Source organism: Oratosquilla oratoria, chromosome 29, assembly GCF_046742065.1.
Source record: "Oratosquilla oratoria isolate Oo_2021 chromosome 29, ASM4674206v1, whole genome shotgun sequence".
Lineage (NCBI taxonomy): Eukaryota > Metazoa > Arthropoda > Malacostraca > Stomatopoda > Squillidae > Oratosquilla > Oratosquilla oratoria.
This window is the reverse complement of record NC_134805.1, coordinates 13,861,757-13,878,835: the sequence shown is the minus strand read 5'-3', so window position 1 is coordinate 13,878,835 and position 17,079 is coordinate 13,861,757. Positions and strand designations below refer to the sequence as shown.

The following is a 17,079-nucleotide window of genomic DNA, read 5'->3' as shown; positions in this document are numbered from 1 at the left end:
CGGAGTCCCCAGTTGGCTCCGCCATAATGAAAATGAGTTCGATAGAAACGAACAGATGAAAAGAGCATAGGAATGAGGTGTCCAGACCACGCCCTGCACGCCGTTGCCACGTCTAGATTCCCCTCGTCGTCACCACATGAACTTGATGTGCCGCTTTCCTGGCATAAGTTGCGTGTGTATACTTAAGTGTAGTGGCACAAGGTTAAGTGTAGTAGCGCAAAGTTAAGTGTAGTGGCGCAAAGTTAAGTGTAGTGGCGCCAAAGTGTAGTGATCTTGTGTCGTCTTAGTAATCGTATCGGCGCGCGAGTGTGATGTGGCAACAACGTATGGTTGCGGAGTTCCACAAGTGTTTACATAACAAACCCCCACCGCAGCTAAGCATGTGTTTTACCCTTGAAAGCAAGCTACCTTGCCTTAAACCTGTTTGTATATATTAATATAAACACGCATGTAAGCATTTGAATAATGTGCCTTAACAAATGTAAGTTTTGTTGTTGTCAATCAAAGTAGTCGTATAGTGGGAGTGTCTGTGTAAAACATACTCCGCGGTTTTCGATTAAGTTCGAGTTTTTCCTTGTCTTCTTTATCATATTACTGTCTTGTCTCTCACTGTTTCTCTCGCTTGGCAATATGTCTTCCAACCACAGTATAGATGAAGGACCCGTCTCTGGTAGGGTCAGAGCCCTCACGGCTGAAGGGCAAGAGGTTTTTCAGAGAGCGTCTGATCAGCATGAAGAGAGGGTAAGGGCGAGTAGAGAAGGAGTACAAGCCTTATTGGAAGAACCGAATCATAGTCCTTGGTTGTATAAGGCCCATGCTGTGTACCAGGATACTGTAAAAAGGTATCTGGAATTCTTAATGTGTGAACGTACTTCAGAAAGTCTGGCTCGTGCTGAATCAGTGAAGCACGAAGACAGGGATTTTCAGGCATCTTTTTGTCAGGTAATCAGTAATTATGCTTCCTCTTCCTCAGTTGAAGTCACGGAAGAGGAACACCACACTGAACCGTTTTTACAAGATGACCCGAAGTCCAGTCAAGTTCCTTTATCCCTCGTCGACCACTCTGTGTTTAATGCACCCCCTTCCACGAAGGGCAGTTCAAGAAGGTCGGTTAGGTCAGGTCGTTCCAGTAGCACCAGTGTTAGTGTTGCAAGGAAGCAACGAGCCAAGGTGGAGACCGCTCGTATCAGAGTCAAGTTTGCCGAGCAGGAGGGTCGGCTTATGAAAGAAGAGGCTGAAATGCAGGCCAAGTTCAAAGTTATGACACAGCAAAAGGAGTTGGAAGAAGCTGAAGCCGAACTTAGGCATTTAGGAGCCGACGATGATTGGGAAACATGCAGTGACTGGGACCAATTAAAAGATACAGTTGCTACCCGCACCCATCTATATGTGGAACAACAGGGTGGTATAGTTGATGTTTCCGCTAGTCGGAAGGATCCGGTAGGCTTGAACCCTGAAAGCCCTGTTTTCAAGCCCTGTTCTGATTTCAGAGTTAACTCACAGCCTGCTAACAATGTTCCATTCAGTTTTGAACCTCGTATCGAAAAGGTAAAGGTGAGGTCTGTGCAACCTGCGCAGCAACCTGTTGCTAACCATGGTTTTTATGCGTCACAACCTGTAGTAAAACCTCCTCGGAGTGCATCTCCTAGATTGGGGACAACCTCCAATTCTGCTGATTTGAGCAAGTTCTTCTTGCGGAAGGATTTACTTCTTAGCAGGCTGTCTACGTTTGATGATACTGCGGAAGACTATGCTGTTTGGAAGGAGAGTTTCAAGGAAGTCATGCAAGAGTTAGGCACCTCACGTAAGGAGGAAATAGACCTGTTAGTTAAGTACCTAGGTCCTGAGTCTAAAGAATGGGCCCGTACAACCAGAAACTCAAATGCCAAGAATCCAAACCTGGCGTGCAGTAGAATATGGGAGCGCTTGGATGACAGGTTTGCTGCCCCTTCGATCATTGAGATTTGGATTAAAAAGAAGCTCGCCAACTTCTCTAGGATTTCACCTAGAGACACCTTAAGGTTATACGACCTGTGTGACATTCTGTACCAGATAGAAGCCTTGAAGGCTAACCCTGTATACAGTACACTGTTTGCATATTATGACGCCTCGTCAGGTATCAATCCCATTGTCGCAAAACTTCCACCCTGTATACAGAAAGCGTGGACTGGCAGAGCCATGAACTACAAGACTGCTCACGGTGTGCCGTACCCACCTTTCTCCTTCTTCATTGAGTTTGTGAAGGAGATGGCAAGGGTCGAGAATGATCCATGTTTCTCTTATCAAAACCTTGGAGCCGATGGTTTTGTGAAACCAGAGAAGCCACCTCCCTCTAAGTTTCCTCAAGTGCGTGTGAAGAAGACTGACACCATGTTGTCCAGTGACAGTAAGTCGACCACGGGCGCTGACAGGTCTGTTGGCGCTGCTAGTCCTACCGAGCAAGGAAAGGCAGAAAAGGGAGATTTTTGCGTCTACCATGATGCCTACGTACACCATCTGGATTTCTGCAGGGCTTTTCGCACCATGTCTGTGAGCGAGAGGAAGGTTTTCTTAAACGATAAAGGAGTGTGCAACAGATGTTGCAAAAGTAACCATCCTCCTTCCAGCTGCAAGGAGAGAACCTTCTGCAAACTCTGTAAGGCCCATACTCATGTGACTGCCTTACATCACGATGAACCCAGGTCGAAGAGGAGTTCGACTCAAGCGGTTACACAGCATGGAAGGGAGGTTGCTCAAGATAAAACACCTCGCTCCCCTGTAGTCAATCAAGTGCCGCTTCCAAATGTTCTTACCCCCGTAGTAAAGACTCAGGGAGGGGAGGATGCTGCGGTCAATTCCAAATGTACCTTGATATGCAGTAACCCCACCTCCACGAGTAAGTCCTGCACCAAGACCTTCTTGGTAAAGGTCTATCCTGAAAGTAAGCCAGAGCTCGGAGTGTGGTGTTATGCCATCCTAGACGATCAGTGCAATTGCTCTTTAGCAAGGTCTGAGTTTTTCGATTTGTTTGACAAGCTGAGCAAACGGGTTTCATATCGTCTAGCTACCTGTGCAGGTGTAACGGGCGCTTCTGGGCGCACCACCAAAAATTACACCATCGTGTCTTGGCATAACTCACAAGAGGTACATATCCCTCAGTTAGTGGAATGCGACAGCATTCCCAATGTAAGAGAAGAGATACCCACCCCCGCCATAGCTCGTGGTTATCCCCATCTGTCCAACCTGGCCGAATGTATTCCACCTCTGGTCCCTGAAGCTGAGATTCTACTCATCATTGGTCGAGATGTGCCTTCAGCTCATTACATTTTTGACCAGAGAATTGGACCTGTCAATGCCCCTCTAGCTCAACAGACCAGTCTGGGTTGGGCAATCATTGGGGAAGTGTGTCTCCATGGCACTTGTATGCCTTCTGTCATTAGCAGTTTCAAAACATCCTTTGTACATGATAGACGTCCCTCTATAGTCGCACCATGTGGTAACCAGATTCATGTTTCTGAAGTAAAGGATGATTTGTTCAAGGTAACCAAAGATGATGACAAGGCTGCCCTGTCGATTGAAGACAGGAAGTTCTTAGATGTTATGAACTCAGAGTTCCGCAAGGATCAAAGTGGTCATTGGGTCGCGCCACTGCCTTTCCGTCCTAATGTTGTAGCCACCAGTAATAATAGAGACTTTGTGTGGCACCGCACACTGTCTCTCCATCGTAGCCTCAGCACAAAGCCTGAAAAACGTCAGCATATGATGGCCTTCATGCAAAGGATGTTAGAGCGTGGGCATGCTGAGGTTGCACCACCATTGAAGTCTGACCAGAAGTGCTGGTATCTTCCCTTGTTTGGGGTATACCACCCTAAGAAACCTGACAAGATCAGGGTTGTGTTCGACTCTTCTGCCAAATTCAGGAAGCTGTAGCAGTGGCAGCTGATGTAGAACAGATGTTCTACAATTTCAAAGTGAAGACTGAGCAAAGAGATTACCTCAGATTCTTTTGGTACAAAGATAACGACCCTGATAAAAGGTTGATTGAGTATAGGATGACTGTTCACATTTTTGGGAACACGCCATCTCCCGCCATTGCCACCTATGGCTTGCGTAAGTCTGTAGAAAATGCCTCTCCTGAAGTTCGTTATTTCATAGAGAACAATTTCTACGTGGATGATGGGTTAGCATCTCTGCCAGATGCAGAGACTGCTTACAAGTTAATCCAAGACTCTAAGTCAGCACTCCAAGAAGAAGGACGCCTGCGCTTGCACAAGATCACTTCCAACAGTAAGGAAGTGCTGGCAAGGTTTGCCACCAGTGAGCTGGCTGATAACCTTCAGGAGCTGAACCTAACTTCTGACTCTATGCCTATGCAGTCTAGCCTAGGCCTCTTATGGGACATCCAAAGAGACGTTTTCGTCTATAAGTTCATGGATTCAGACAAGCCTTCGACAAAAAGAGGGATACTGTCTGTTGTAAATAGTCTGTTTGACCCCATGGGATTCTTAGCTCCAGTAATAATAGTGGGAAAACTACTCCTAAGAGAGATAACCAATCTAAAGTGTGGTTGGGATGAACCCATACCAGCTAAGATCCATACCAAATGGTCCAGATGGCTAACGTCCTTAAGGAACCTCAAGGACATAAGCATCAATCGTCAGTTCACTAGTATTTCTTTGTCTCAAGCTCACAGGATAGAGCTTCATACCTTTTCAGATGCTTCCAGAGTAGCAGTAGGAGCTGTATCATATCTTAAAGTTTTCAGTGATACCAAAAGCTACCAGGTGTGTTTTGTGAGGGGACAAGCTAAAGTAGCTCCCAACCATGGTCATACTATTCCCAGGTTAGAGTTGTGTGCTGCAGTGATGGCAGTTAATCTCAGTAATTCCATCTCGGATTGCTTAGACAAAACCTTAGACGCAAGGCATTTCTATTCTGACAGCATGATTGTCTTGGGCTATATTCATAATGAAAGGCGTAGATTTCATGTCTACGTGAGTAACAGAGTAGACCACATTAGGTCGTCCACCGAACCTACCCAATGGCATTATGTACCTACAGATTGTAATCCAGCAGACCTGGCTACCCGTGGTCTTGAAATAACCGACCTAAATCAGAGTGATTGGTTGTCAGGTCCCTCAAGCTTATTTGGGGATGTTGTATCCACCAGTGGAAGTTTTCCTCTTGTAAGCCCTGAGACAGATAAAGAAGTAAAGGTATCAGACTACACAATTGAGTCTGAACCCCTTGTTAGTGCAAACAAGAGCAATGTAGAGCCTGCAATTGCGTCATTAGCTCAGAGGTTCTCTAATTTCTCCTGTTGGAGGAGCCTTGTAAGAGCGGTAGCTCTCCTTAAGCATATAGCCCGTTCTTTCAAACAAGGTAACAAGTGTTGTTCAGGTTGGCATATGTGTAACAAACATAAGTCACCCGATCAACTAGAAGATGCAGCTGATCTCATTGTTCAGACATACCAAAAGGATTATTTCTCGTCTGCCATGACTAAATTGCAAAGTGAAGTTTGTTTACCTCATTCCAGTCCCATTGCATCTCTGTCTCCTTATTTAGACCAGAAGGGCCTACTTCGTGTAGGAGGCAGGTTGAGTCAAGGCAGCGATGTACTTGGTATGCTTGCAAGGCCTATTATTATTCCAAAGGAATCCCACTTAGGCTTGTTGTTGATCCGTCACTACCATGAGACAGTGCACCACCAAGGGAGAGTGATTACAGAAGGAGCCGTCCGTACAGGTGGTTTCTGGATTTTGGGAGGGAAACGTACCATTTCTAAGGTCATTTCCAAATGCGTCACCTGTAAAAGGGTAAGAGGTAGGGTATGTGTTCAGAAGATGGGAGACTTACCCATTGATAGACTTACTCCCAATCTGCCATTTTCCTATGTAGGAGTTGACCTCTTTGGCCCCTGGCATATAAAAACGCGGCGCACTAGAAGTTCCTTCCTCGAAAGTAAAAGATGGGGCGTTCTGTTCACCTGTCTTGTTTCCAGAGCTATCCATATAGAGACTGTAGAAGAATTGAGTACTTCTTCCTTCATTAATGCCTTAAAGAGGTTCATCTGTATTCGTGGCCCAGTTAAACTGATGCGTTCTGACAGAGACACGAACTTTGTAGGTGCTGTCAAAGCACTGAACTTGCTTGCCATTACCGATGAAGGTGGTGATGTCAATAGTTTCTTGTCAAGTCAAGGTTGCACTTGGTTGTTTAACCCTCCTCATGCTTCTCACATGGGTGGAGCATGGGAGCGTATGGTTGGGATAGTCCGCAACATCATGAATGTGATACTGACTAACCATCACCCCAAGGCATTAACACATGAGGTGTTAGTAACCTTCTTTGCAGAAGTATGTAAGATCATGAATTCCAGACCTTTAGTTCCTGTTTCCTCGGACCCTAGTAGTCCTTTCATTTTGTCTCCGTCCATCCTTCTCACTCAGAAAACTGATATTCCTGTAACTCTTCCTGAAGAGATAGATATTAAGGCAGTATACAAATCTCAATGGAAACATGTTCATCACCTTGCTGAGGAATTCTGGAAGAGATGGAAGAAAGAGTATCTTTCCTCTTTGCAACCCAGAAGAAAGTGGGTCAATTCCTCTCCAAACATAAAGGTAGACAATGTAGTGCTGGTGAAACATCAAGAGTGTCCCCAAGGACAGTGGCCCTTGGGCATTGTACTTAAAGTATTCCCTAGCAAGGATGATTTAGTCAGGAAAGTCCAAGTAAGAGTTGTGGTAAACAACAAAGCCCATGAATATGTAAGACCCATTTCTGAGCTTGTGTTGCTAGGTCAATAGATTTTGTAATTTCCCCCTAGAAAATTAGGGAGTGTGCCGTTATGAGAGGTAACGGGGCTTTTTTATACGTCCGTGTATCCCCATGTTTACATATTTTTTGTCGTAAGGCTCGTTTCCCCTCGGAAGAGGTTTTCAATTTTGTTTTTTGTAATGCTTTAATTTTAAGTATATTTCGAGCAGAGGCCTTTTCTACTCGAAAATCCTACCTTGTAAGTTGTCTGCAAGCTGTGCTGTAAGATAACATCTCATTATTTGTACAATGTTCACTTTAAGAATTAGATTTAAAAAGGTGTGTGAGACCGGTTGCTGTTGTGATGTCACGTCACACTTTAAGCGCCAATCTGGTTCTAAAACTCGCAAGTTGTACACACACCTCTCCATAATCAACTCAGTGAGTAGTAAAACCCTTTTATATTAGGTTAGAGTGTACTAGTGGATCCTTGGAAATACTTTTATTTCATGTGTAGCCTTTAGCCTTTAGTAACTACAGTCCCATTTCCAGTTTTCATCATTCCACCATAACTATCGAAATCCCCTTGGTTCCATCCTGCACGATGGATCAGATCTGCATTAAATTCGCATCAAATATCCCCGTGATTCTATAACCTTCAGTCCCAAGTCTGTCTACGTCACGGACGCTATGATGCTGATTGTCCACTTGATCTGTGAAGTCCCCAGTTGGCTCCGCCATATATATATATATATATATATATATATATATATACCATTTTCACAGCCTCAGGTCCAGTACTTACTCTCCATAAGACTCGTTCTTTTCAGTCTCTGTTCTACTCTTTTTTTTTTCATTTCTTTGTGTTTTTCCCTCTCTTTTTCATCACTCCTTTCTTTATTCATACATTTTTGTAATTTTTGTTTTTTGCCAGCGTTGCTGTATTAGTGCTTCTGCTGTCATTTGAAATCTTAGTTTAATTTTTTTTAATAAAGTCCCATCTGTGCACTTCCTCTATTTCTTTTTCCATTTCTTGCCCCTCCTCTTGTATCTCTTTTAGAGATGAGGTGTCTGAGAAGTATGATAGGGGTTACAAGGCTGGAGAGTGTGAGAAAGGAGGTGAGGAGGAGAACGGGGGTGGAAGAGGAGTTGGGAGATACGGTGGGTGAAAGAGTATTGGGATGGTTTGGACACATGGGAAGAATGAGTGAAGAAAGATTAGTAAAAGAGCTGTGGGAGGCAGAGGTGGAAGGAGTGAACATTAGGGGTGACCAAGGATGAGATGGATGGATGGAGTAAATGGGGCACTGGGAAAGGGGAATGTCTGTTGAGGAAGGACAGGAGAATACAGAAGGTAGGGATGAATGGAAAATTGTTATGTATGGATGATGTTGTGATGCATGAAAGGAAGTGGATGGGGGATGGGAGGGTGAGGGAGTATGTGTGAAAAGTAATTTGATGCAATCCGAAGGGATTTCTCCCCGTCTTCTCTTTTCCTGCATGAGGGGATGAGGGGTCGTCAATTGACCACTTTGGTACAATGACACCTATGTAGGCATTGTGAGGTGCAAGTGGATACACAAGGATGCCAGCATCAGCGTCTTAATTATATATATATTTTCGTAGTACATGATTTACTTCCAGATTCTGTGAACTGGTTTGATGATGTTTTCTGTGTTTATTATTACTCAGAGTAAAAGAGAAAAGTAAAACAATAGTGACTTTGTATTCTATAATGAAAGCAGTGTGATGCATTGAACATATGGCAGCCAATGCTGAGTGCAAGATTTTCACTTGTACTGAAGTGGTTAATGGAAGCGGTTCTTGCCCTCCTATGATATGTTCTACTGAAAGGATGGAAGGATGAAAGAGACAATAGGAATGGTCATTCATTAATATACAGTATTGTTCTACTTACAGTTCTTGTCAACAACCACTTTTTTCCCTGTGAAGTGGTAGGTGTTTCCTATATTTCTGAAAAACCAAAGAAAGTGTTGTCAGTCTACTCAGCTCTCATTTCAGCTAAGGTGCTAATTTTCTTTTCAATGATTTGAACAATAATTCATTCCTTTAAGATTTCAAATAGTGAGTATGACTTTCAGATTTAGATACTGATATATTTTTATACGGTCAAGGAAACAAACTGGAGACCACACAGTTGTTGATTCTGGCACCTGTCATGTTCTTGATGTATGCAAATGACATGATGGAAGGGACAAACTGCACTAACACATTTGTAGGCCATGCAAAAATCATGAGAGTAAAGCAAAATTTGGGAAACCACATATTATTACAAGATCTAGACAATATATATGCAAAAAATCAATTGTAGATAATTAACTTTGATGAAAAAGGTATTGAAAAATGTCTAAAGGTTAAGAAAATTTATCAATGAGTTATTTAATGAGAAATTAATAAATTACAAAAATAAAAAGAGGAAGATCTAAGAGTGTTGGTCCCAGACACCTTGTCACATAACAAATATGATAGCAAAATTGTGGATAAAACATTTGGACTATTCATGAAAAGTGGCTTTTCACTACACTGACAAGATGATGAAAAAATAATATGCCTGATCAAGCAGTGGTGTGGTCTCCACATAAAGGACATATACAAAATTAAGAGAATACAGTGGGCAGCAACTAAACTGGATCCGAGTTTTGCAGATGAAATATAAAGAGAGTATGAAGAGTATGAAATATGAAGAGAGATTAGAAATAATACACCTGCCATCATTGAAAGAAAGAATAGTAAAAGGCTCATAAGAGTGTTCAAATAATTGAAAGTAAGTAAAACTCTTGGTTTGGGTTGGTAGGATCACAAGGTCATAGAGAACAAACAGAAAAAAGACTACATGTCCAAAGGATGTCAAGAAATACTGTTTTCCATGTGAATGCATCAACTCCTAGTACAGATTAGAAAATGATTTATCCTGAGCTACATACATACATACATATACCAAAGGCTTTTTCCCCTTACATGGGAGGTAGCCAAAAAGAAAAAGGCATAGAAACCACTCCCACCCAATCCATTTCCTATATATTCCACTCCCCTCCTCCCTCCCTCCCATCTTGGCACCTCCTGAACCACACATCATTTTGTCTGTGATAGAGGAACACTCTGTTCATAGAGAAATTATGACACTTATATACTATGACTATCCCTCCGTTATGCTGTCCCCGAACCCCTTGTTACTGTCCTGTAACATTTCTCTAAATATTCACTTCCTTTTTTTGCCTGCCCTGTGGTGGGGGAAGAGAATGCTACCACCAAGTCTTTCCACTTGAGTCGTAAAAGGCAACAAAAAACAGGACAGGGGATGGGATTAGGAGTCCTGCTACCTGTAGCTCCAAAAGGGGACATTTCTAAAAAAAAGTAAAGGCATTATCCTGAGCTAAAACCAGAAAAGACAAAACTTTGGATTGTTGGGGAAAAGTACAGGATCCCATGAAAGCAACTCCCTTCCTGTATATTACAATTAAGTAAATATAATTAGGTAAATATTTGAAGGATATCAAGAAACATAGTCTTCCTTATATAGATGCATGAATTCCTGCAACACTGTAGAAGATATATCCTGAGCTAAAACCAAGAGCAATTTCTAAATTAAGCATAAAAGATGAAGGAAAAGTGACCAGATCCCCACAAATATAGCTCCTTCCCTGTATACTACAATCATGTAATTCTATCTACATACTAAAAGGCTTATTTTCCCTTATAAGGGATATAACCATCCAAGGTATGCACCCACCCTCCACCTATCCCACACCCATTCAGCATCTTTTTGTTTTCCCTTTTAAAAACCTCTTGCCTCCTTATGGAGGCAGGGCCATTCCTGTTCCTTGCCTTGCTTGCCTGGGTCAGAAGCTATGCAGCATGACACATCACATCCACAGCAAGGCCCAACAGCCAAAGTTGCTTGACTCCCACTACTTTATTTATGTGGCAACCCTCTACAACTGAATAGAGAAGACAAGGAGAAATCCCTTCAGGCTGCATCAGCTTATCATCCATTTACATTCATTCTCCACTCACACCTATCATTCACTCATTCCTCTTCTCAACAGACATTCCCCTTTTACCCAAGGCCCCCTTCACCCCATCTACCCATTCTATTACTGGTCTTCCCCTCAAGTTCACTCCACCCACCTCTACCTTCCACACTCATTCCTCACTCATTCTTTCTATATGCCCAAACCATCCAAATATTCTTTGATCAACACCTATCTGCCAGTTCCCTTTCCATACCCACTCTGCCTCACTTCATATCTCACCCTATTCATCCTTGTAACTCGTATCAAACTTCTCAAGCACTTCATCTTAAACATATTAAAAACAGAAACAAGAAAAAGGAAGGAGGAATCCTGTTCTTGGCCTAGAAAAACTTGAACGTGACAAAGGTTACTAAGGGTAAAAACAATGTAGAAATGATCATGATAAAAGTCAAAGACAGAGACATGAAAAGTGGAAAGTTTGTGGTGACTTATGTGCCCCCAAAACAGGCTCTTGGAACAAGAATGAGCATTAAGAAATGTTAGAAGATACAAAGCATTTATCAAATGAGATACTAAAGGACAGAGGTAACACATTCACACCCAGATCACTAAACAAGCTCTTCAAGACACCACCATCTTTAACAATTCACCAAAAAAAAAAAAAAAAAACAGAAATCACCCCTCACAGTAAAATCCCTCTCACAAGAAGTAAGAACCACACTAACATGCTTGCATTCAGGACACCATCCAGGACTAAGACAGTACCATCACATAATAGGCTTGGCTACAGAATCAAACTGGCTTAAATACACTACACAGAGGACACAGAGCGTTTTATCCTCCACTGACCTACACTAATAATCCCTACACAGCAACACAATATTTCTTCCCTGAGAGACCTATGGGCCCATACAGTGGCCACTACCTACCTGGGGGCCATGTGTCTCCTACAAGAGGGATCTGGGGCAATGAATTGGTTGACTGATCTCTTCTTGTTGAAATAAACACCACAGAGTCTTTATTAGTACGTTTCACTTATCAAAATAGTACCGACACAAAATCAATCCAACAACAGACACCAGTTGCCTATGATGCAATCACCACACAGAAGACATAGAACACCTTTTATTATACTGCCCTACGCTAATCCCTTCCAGATATTAACACAAAATCTCTTCACACTGATTTCCGGACAAGTGGCTGTGGCCACAGGTCCCAAGAGATCAAGCAAGAGTAATACAATGACTGATTTCCATGCCCTTCTGATTATCTCATTTACAATTGCTTGCGATCTGAACTTGATGTTTAATGAACATGAAGGCACCTCTTTGTATCAAGAATTAATCTTTCTAAGGTAGATTTCAATAATAAGATGCCTAAACTCCTTATGGGAGAAAAAACACAGAGATGGGATACCCCAATTTCTTAACTCCATATCATTAACTGTCTTGTATAAAATGCATGGAAATACAGTGGTGGCATTCTTATTCCCCTACCACAGGAGCAAAGAGAAAAGAAGAGTTAGTATCCTCAGAGTAGTGCAGGAAAGATTTAAGGGGAAAAAAATCTATGAGTGGAAATTTTTCTTTAAACCTAAAAGAATGTTGTGTGACTTAGGTCCAAAGGTGTATAACTAAAGTCCCTAAAGTATTTACTACAACACCTGTGCAGCCAATACTCCGGTGTGGGGGCTCAACACAGCAAAGAAATATAGATATGCAGGAACCAATAACACTCAGTCTCTGGACTATGCCTAATAATTCTCTTTCTGTCAACTTCAACAGTATTTATTTTCATACATGGAAAACTGACAGCCATTGACACACAAACAGTGTCATGCTAATGCAACAGCGAAGAGTTTCTTCCCAAAGAGATCTGTGAGAGAGCCCAAAGACTGTTGCCAGCTGTTGTGAGACTAGGATTCCAGTCAAAGAAACTCAAGACCAAAAATGTTATAGATATGCACACAAGCACGTCTTTCCAGAGAAAATGATACTTATTGATTTACCCATATGAAGACACAACTCGGTTTCTGATAGTCCCAACAACTTCATTTCCTTCAGAAGATGTGTACTGCACTTCTCCACCATCTGTTTTTAGAAATCCTGCATGGAGTGCAGATAAACAGATGGCTGAACTCTGAAACAAGGTCACACAAGCCATGAGATAAAATGTATCTGGATTAATTATACATCTATGTGCCTTAAACATGTCTGCAGAGTGTTCAGTTGCTCAAGGAAACAAGAAAATAGTGCTTTCATTGATGAGACAACTTACCTCTAGGTAATTTCCTGTTCCAATTACTTCACCATTTATTTTGTTTGGCTGCATGTCTTCAGGATTGCATCTATCAGAAGAGAGGAAAATTGTTAAGAAATACTAAATACTTGTTTATATATACATATATACACATACACATCACAGGAACAAGGAGGAAATGGGGAAACTTCCTTAACATTTACAATCTGGGAGTGAACAAACATGTGACAAACATTAGTGGAAGGAAGAAACAGAAACAGGACTAGTTTAACAAAAGATGTGAAATTGAAAAAAAAGGCCAGGGACATGGCTTGGGGAAAATGAAGGAAGAGAAGAAGCAGTAAAACAAAAGAAGATTACAATTGAACTAGGAATGACTATCCCAGAGTTTGCAGGGAGGAAGAATGTAGGTGTGGTAGATAAATGCAAAGATGAACCAAAACCGTTTTACAGGCTCATAAACAGTAAATTGAGACACAGAGATCACTAAGTTAATTGTAGATGGTGAGGGGAGCAAATATCTGTGTAAGGGGGGAAAGTGCTCAATATCCTGGGACCATAATGGTCCCAGGATATTGAGCACTTTCCCCCCTTACACAGATATTTGCTCCCCTCACCATCTACAATTAACTTAGTGATCTCTGTGTCTCAATTTACTGTTTATGAGCCTGTACTGTCTCAATTTACCGTCAGGTCGAGATTTTTGTCAAATCCAATGGTCACCTTTGTATTTGACAAAAATCTCGACCTGACGGGATTTCAAACTGGATATACCGTATATACTCGCATATAGGTCGCACTTTTTTAAGTAAATATTTGGCCAAAATCAGGAGTGAGACCTATCCACTCGACAAATGAGGGACAGCACTACTCTGTTACCGAAATCTCAACAATTGGCAATTTCAATGTGACAATGACACGGAATTTCAGTGTACGCACAATATGCATCGGAAAGCTTTTCGTGCTCTTTGTATGCATAATACTATATATATATATATATATATATATATATATATATATATATATATATATATATATATATATATATATATATATGTATATATATATATATATATATATATATATATATATATATATATATATATATATATATATATATATATATATATAAGGTTCCTACCGAATCATTGTTTAAAACTGAACTATTGCTGCTAGAAATTCATATATCATTTACAATGAAATCGTAAAATATTATCTTTTCTAGCTTTTTCGTAAATTTTATAGTGTTTATAAGCAATGCAACATTGACCCTTTGTTTACCGTACGTTACCATACGTCACCTGTTTCACTTGTCGCTGCGTTTCTATATATGCGCAAATTATGTTTTCGTAGTGTAATAAACCATCCCTAAGTTAAGGGGACCTTCTCATTTGAGACCATTTTTTTTATTTTTGCTGCTACCTCCATTAATTTGTTTACCAGTTATAGAAGACCATTAGAAACGATTACACACCAATTTTCATAATATTTGGTCCTTTAGTTTTTTCTATTCTATTTTTCTTTTTTATAAGTATTTATGTTTTCCGAGGGCCAGAAAATTGGCCGATTTTGAAAATATAAGGCTCTCATATTTTTCAATCAAATTAAAAAAAACAGACATGAATTTATTTCTCAAGTTATGCTCTTTAGAATTGCCTGTGCCAAATTCCCAAAAAATGTAAATAACTTTACATTTAGACCAAGTAAAAACGGAGAGGTGAAAAATCGGAATTTTTTTTTTACTATAACCTAAATAAAATATTTGGTAAAATTAAAATTTCAACTTTATCAAAAAAGTACACAGATTTAAGCAGAATTTATCCAAAATTCACTTCTATGTTTTTATTTAAATATCTTAAAAATTGTGGAAGCCTTAGCATTTTGAGTGCTAACTTTTTGCATAAAACAAAGTTTTGAGAAAACAGGAGTTAAAGTTTGCAAAGACATTTTCTTTAAAATAGCAACTTGAACGTCATTTTCAGTTATTACTTTTGTGATTTCCTGATAGATTCTTACATGGCTCCTAGTCCCCTTGCATTTTTTAGCAACATTAGCCCCTCAAAGAGGGGGAGGGTTATCATGAGTGACCAACTCATTCTTTGTCGCCAGGTTCTAAACTGAATCTATAGAATGCCCCAGCTTCGTATCCAGGATCTTTTGTTACTTCATATCTTTTTCTTTTTTTTAGCTTCTATGGCTTGATCTAAGCCTTTGTTTTTCTTTCAGATGAACTGGTTTACTTAAAAAGTTATATATATTGTAAGTCGGTTACGTAAAAATAATTGTATTCATTGTACTTTCTACCTTTGTTTTCTGAGGATTTTTTTTTCAAATACCAAGTCTCCACAAACTGTACATATTACTGTCATTCTAGAATCAAATACTTCTTTATTTAGACAAATTTCCAGACCACCACCACATATATTGCATTTGCCAATAGCAGCTACCATTTGGCGTGATGAAGTGTCTGGTATGGTATGTATCACTTCTATTTTCTCAGGCTCCATCTCCTCCTCCTCTTCGTCCTCTGTTTTATCTTTTTCAGAAATTTCTTCTAACAAATGTCTTATTGACTAGTGCTGCGGGCATTTTAGTTACCACGCTTTCACTTGAATCCTTTATAGTTTCAACAAACACATTTTCTTCCCTACTCTCCTCCTCCATTTCCTCATTAGAGGAAAGGCAGAGATGAAGATCACATTCATCGTAGTTTTCTCCTTAACTATTTCCAGCAAATAATTCTGAGATATAATAATCACTGTTTGGAGGAACTGAAACTTTATTATAAAAATTCCATGTAGGAAAAAACACATTATTTGTAGATAGTAACCCGTCATCCACTGGCACCATAACAGACGACTAGTCTAAGTTACACTCGGTCACTACATGTGTGCTTGCTGATTCACTGGCATTATTATTACATTTATTTTTATTTTTTTTTGCTCTGTTTACTTCATTTATATGTTCTGTGGCCCTCCGTCATTTTAGCTGGTTCTTCTTGCGCGGCATGGTAGAAATACTATGACGAAAATGTCCACACAAGCGTTAGCAAACACGAAACAAAACAAAAAACAGCTGATCGCAAGACACGTGGCCACACTTTTATTGTATATTCTAAATTTCTAGTGACACATGATGACAGTGTATGATGGCATCGTATTCAGATGTTGTCGTACACATGTGTGATCCACATAAACAAGAAATATAATATTCTTCAAAATATAGACATCAATGTATGCATAGGCATACGTGTAGGAGATTTCTTACCCATACCTACATGTGAAAATAGAGTGTTTTTTTCACTATTTATAATGCTTGTAGAGGTGAAATCTTTTATGTCTGGCAACATAGTAAGATTGTTGACTCATTTTCATAAAAATCCCAACATCGAGTTCTGGACCACCAATGAGAAGGTCCCCTTAAATAAATTTAAACATGATTTTCGTAGTTTTTTTTTTTTTTTTTTTTTTTTTTTAAACAAGCCGCGGGCTTCGCCCTTCCTGGCTTTGCCGAGGGCATGGCTACGCAAATAGCGGCCTACGGCCGCAGCAGCCTTCGGCCGCAATGCTCCGCACTCTAATCCCACGATAGGGATCCCGTGCTGGGGATCCTGTGTTTGGGTTCTGCCCTGAGGTCGAGGCCGAACCCAAGGGACATTTTTTCCTGGTCAGTTCAAGGGAACATGGCGACCACTGAGGACTTGCGACCATTGAGGACTTGCGACCACTGAGGACTTGCGACCACTGAGGGCTTGCGACCACTGAGGATTTGCGACCACTGAGGACTTGCGACCTTTGAAGACTTGCGACCTTTGAGGACTTGTTACCCTGGAGGACTTGTTACCTTGGAGGACTTATTACCTTGGAGGACTTATTACCTTGGAGGACTTGTTACCTTGGAGGACTAACCTTGGAGGATTTACAACCTCGTAGGACTTGCAACTTCAGAGGACTTGCACCCTCGTAGGACTTACGACCTCGGAGGACTTGCAGCCTCGAAGGGCTTACAACTTCGGAGGACTGGCACCCTCGGAGGACTGGCACCCTCGGGGGACTGGCACCCTCAGAGGACTTGCACCCTCGAA

At 40.9% G+C, this 17,079-nt stretch overlaps 1 protein-coding gene across 5 annotated transcripts in view; it reads right to left on the bottom strand.

Annotated features, from left to right (window-relative positions):
- Nucleotides 1–17,079, bottom strand: part of LOC143040605 (uncharacterized) — a 535,837-nt gene that overhangs the window by 423,498 nt on the left and 95,260 nt on the right. For all 5 annotated transcript variants that reach the window (XM_076211732.1, XM_076211736.1, XM_076211735.1 and 2 more), the window contains exons 4-6: nt 13,014–13,083; nt 12,745–12,875; nt 8,660–8,715 (exon numbers count right to left, since the gene is read on the bottom strand). In XM_076211732.1, the coding sequence (XP_076067847.1) occupies nt 8,660–8,715; nt 12,745–12,875; nt 13,014–13,083 (257 nt within the window). The remainder of the gene's footprint in view (nt 1–8,659; nt 8,716–12,744; nt 12,876–13,013; nt 13,084–17,079) is intronic.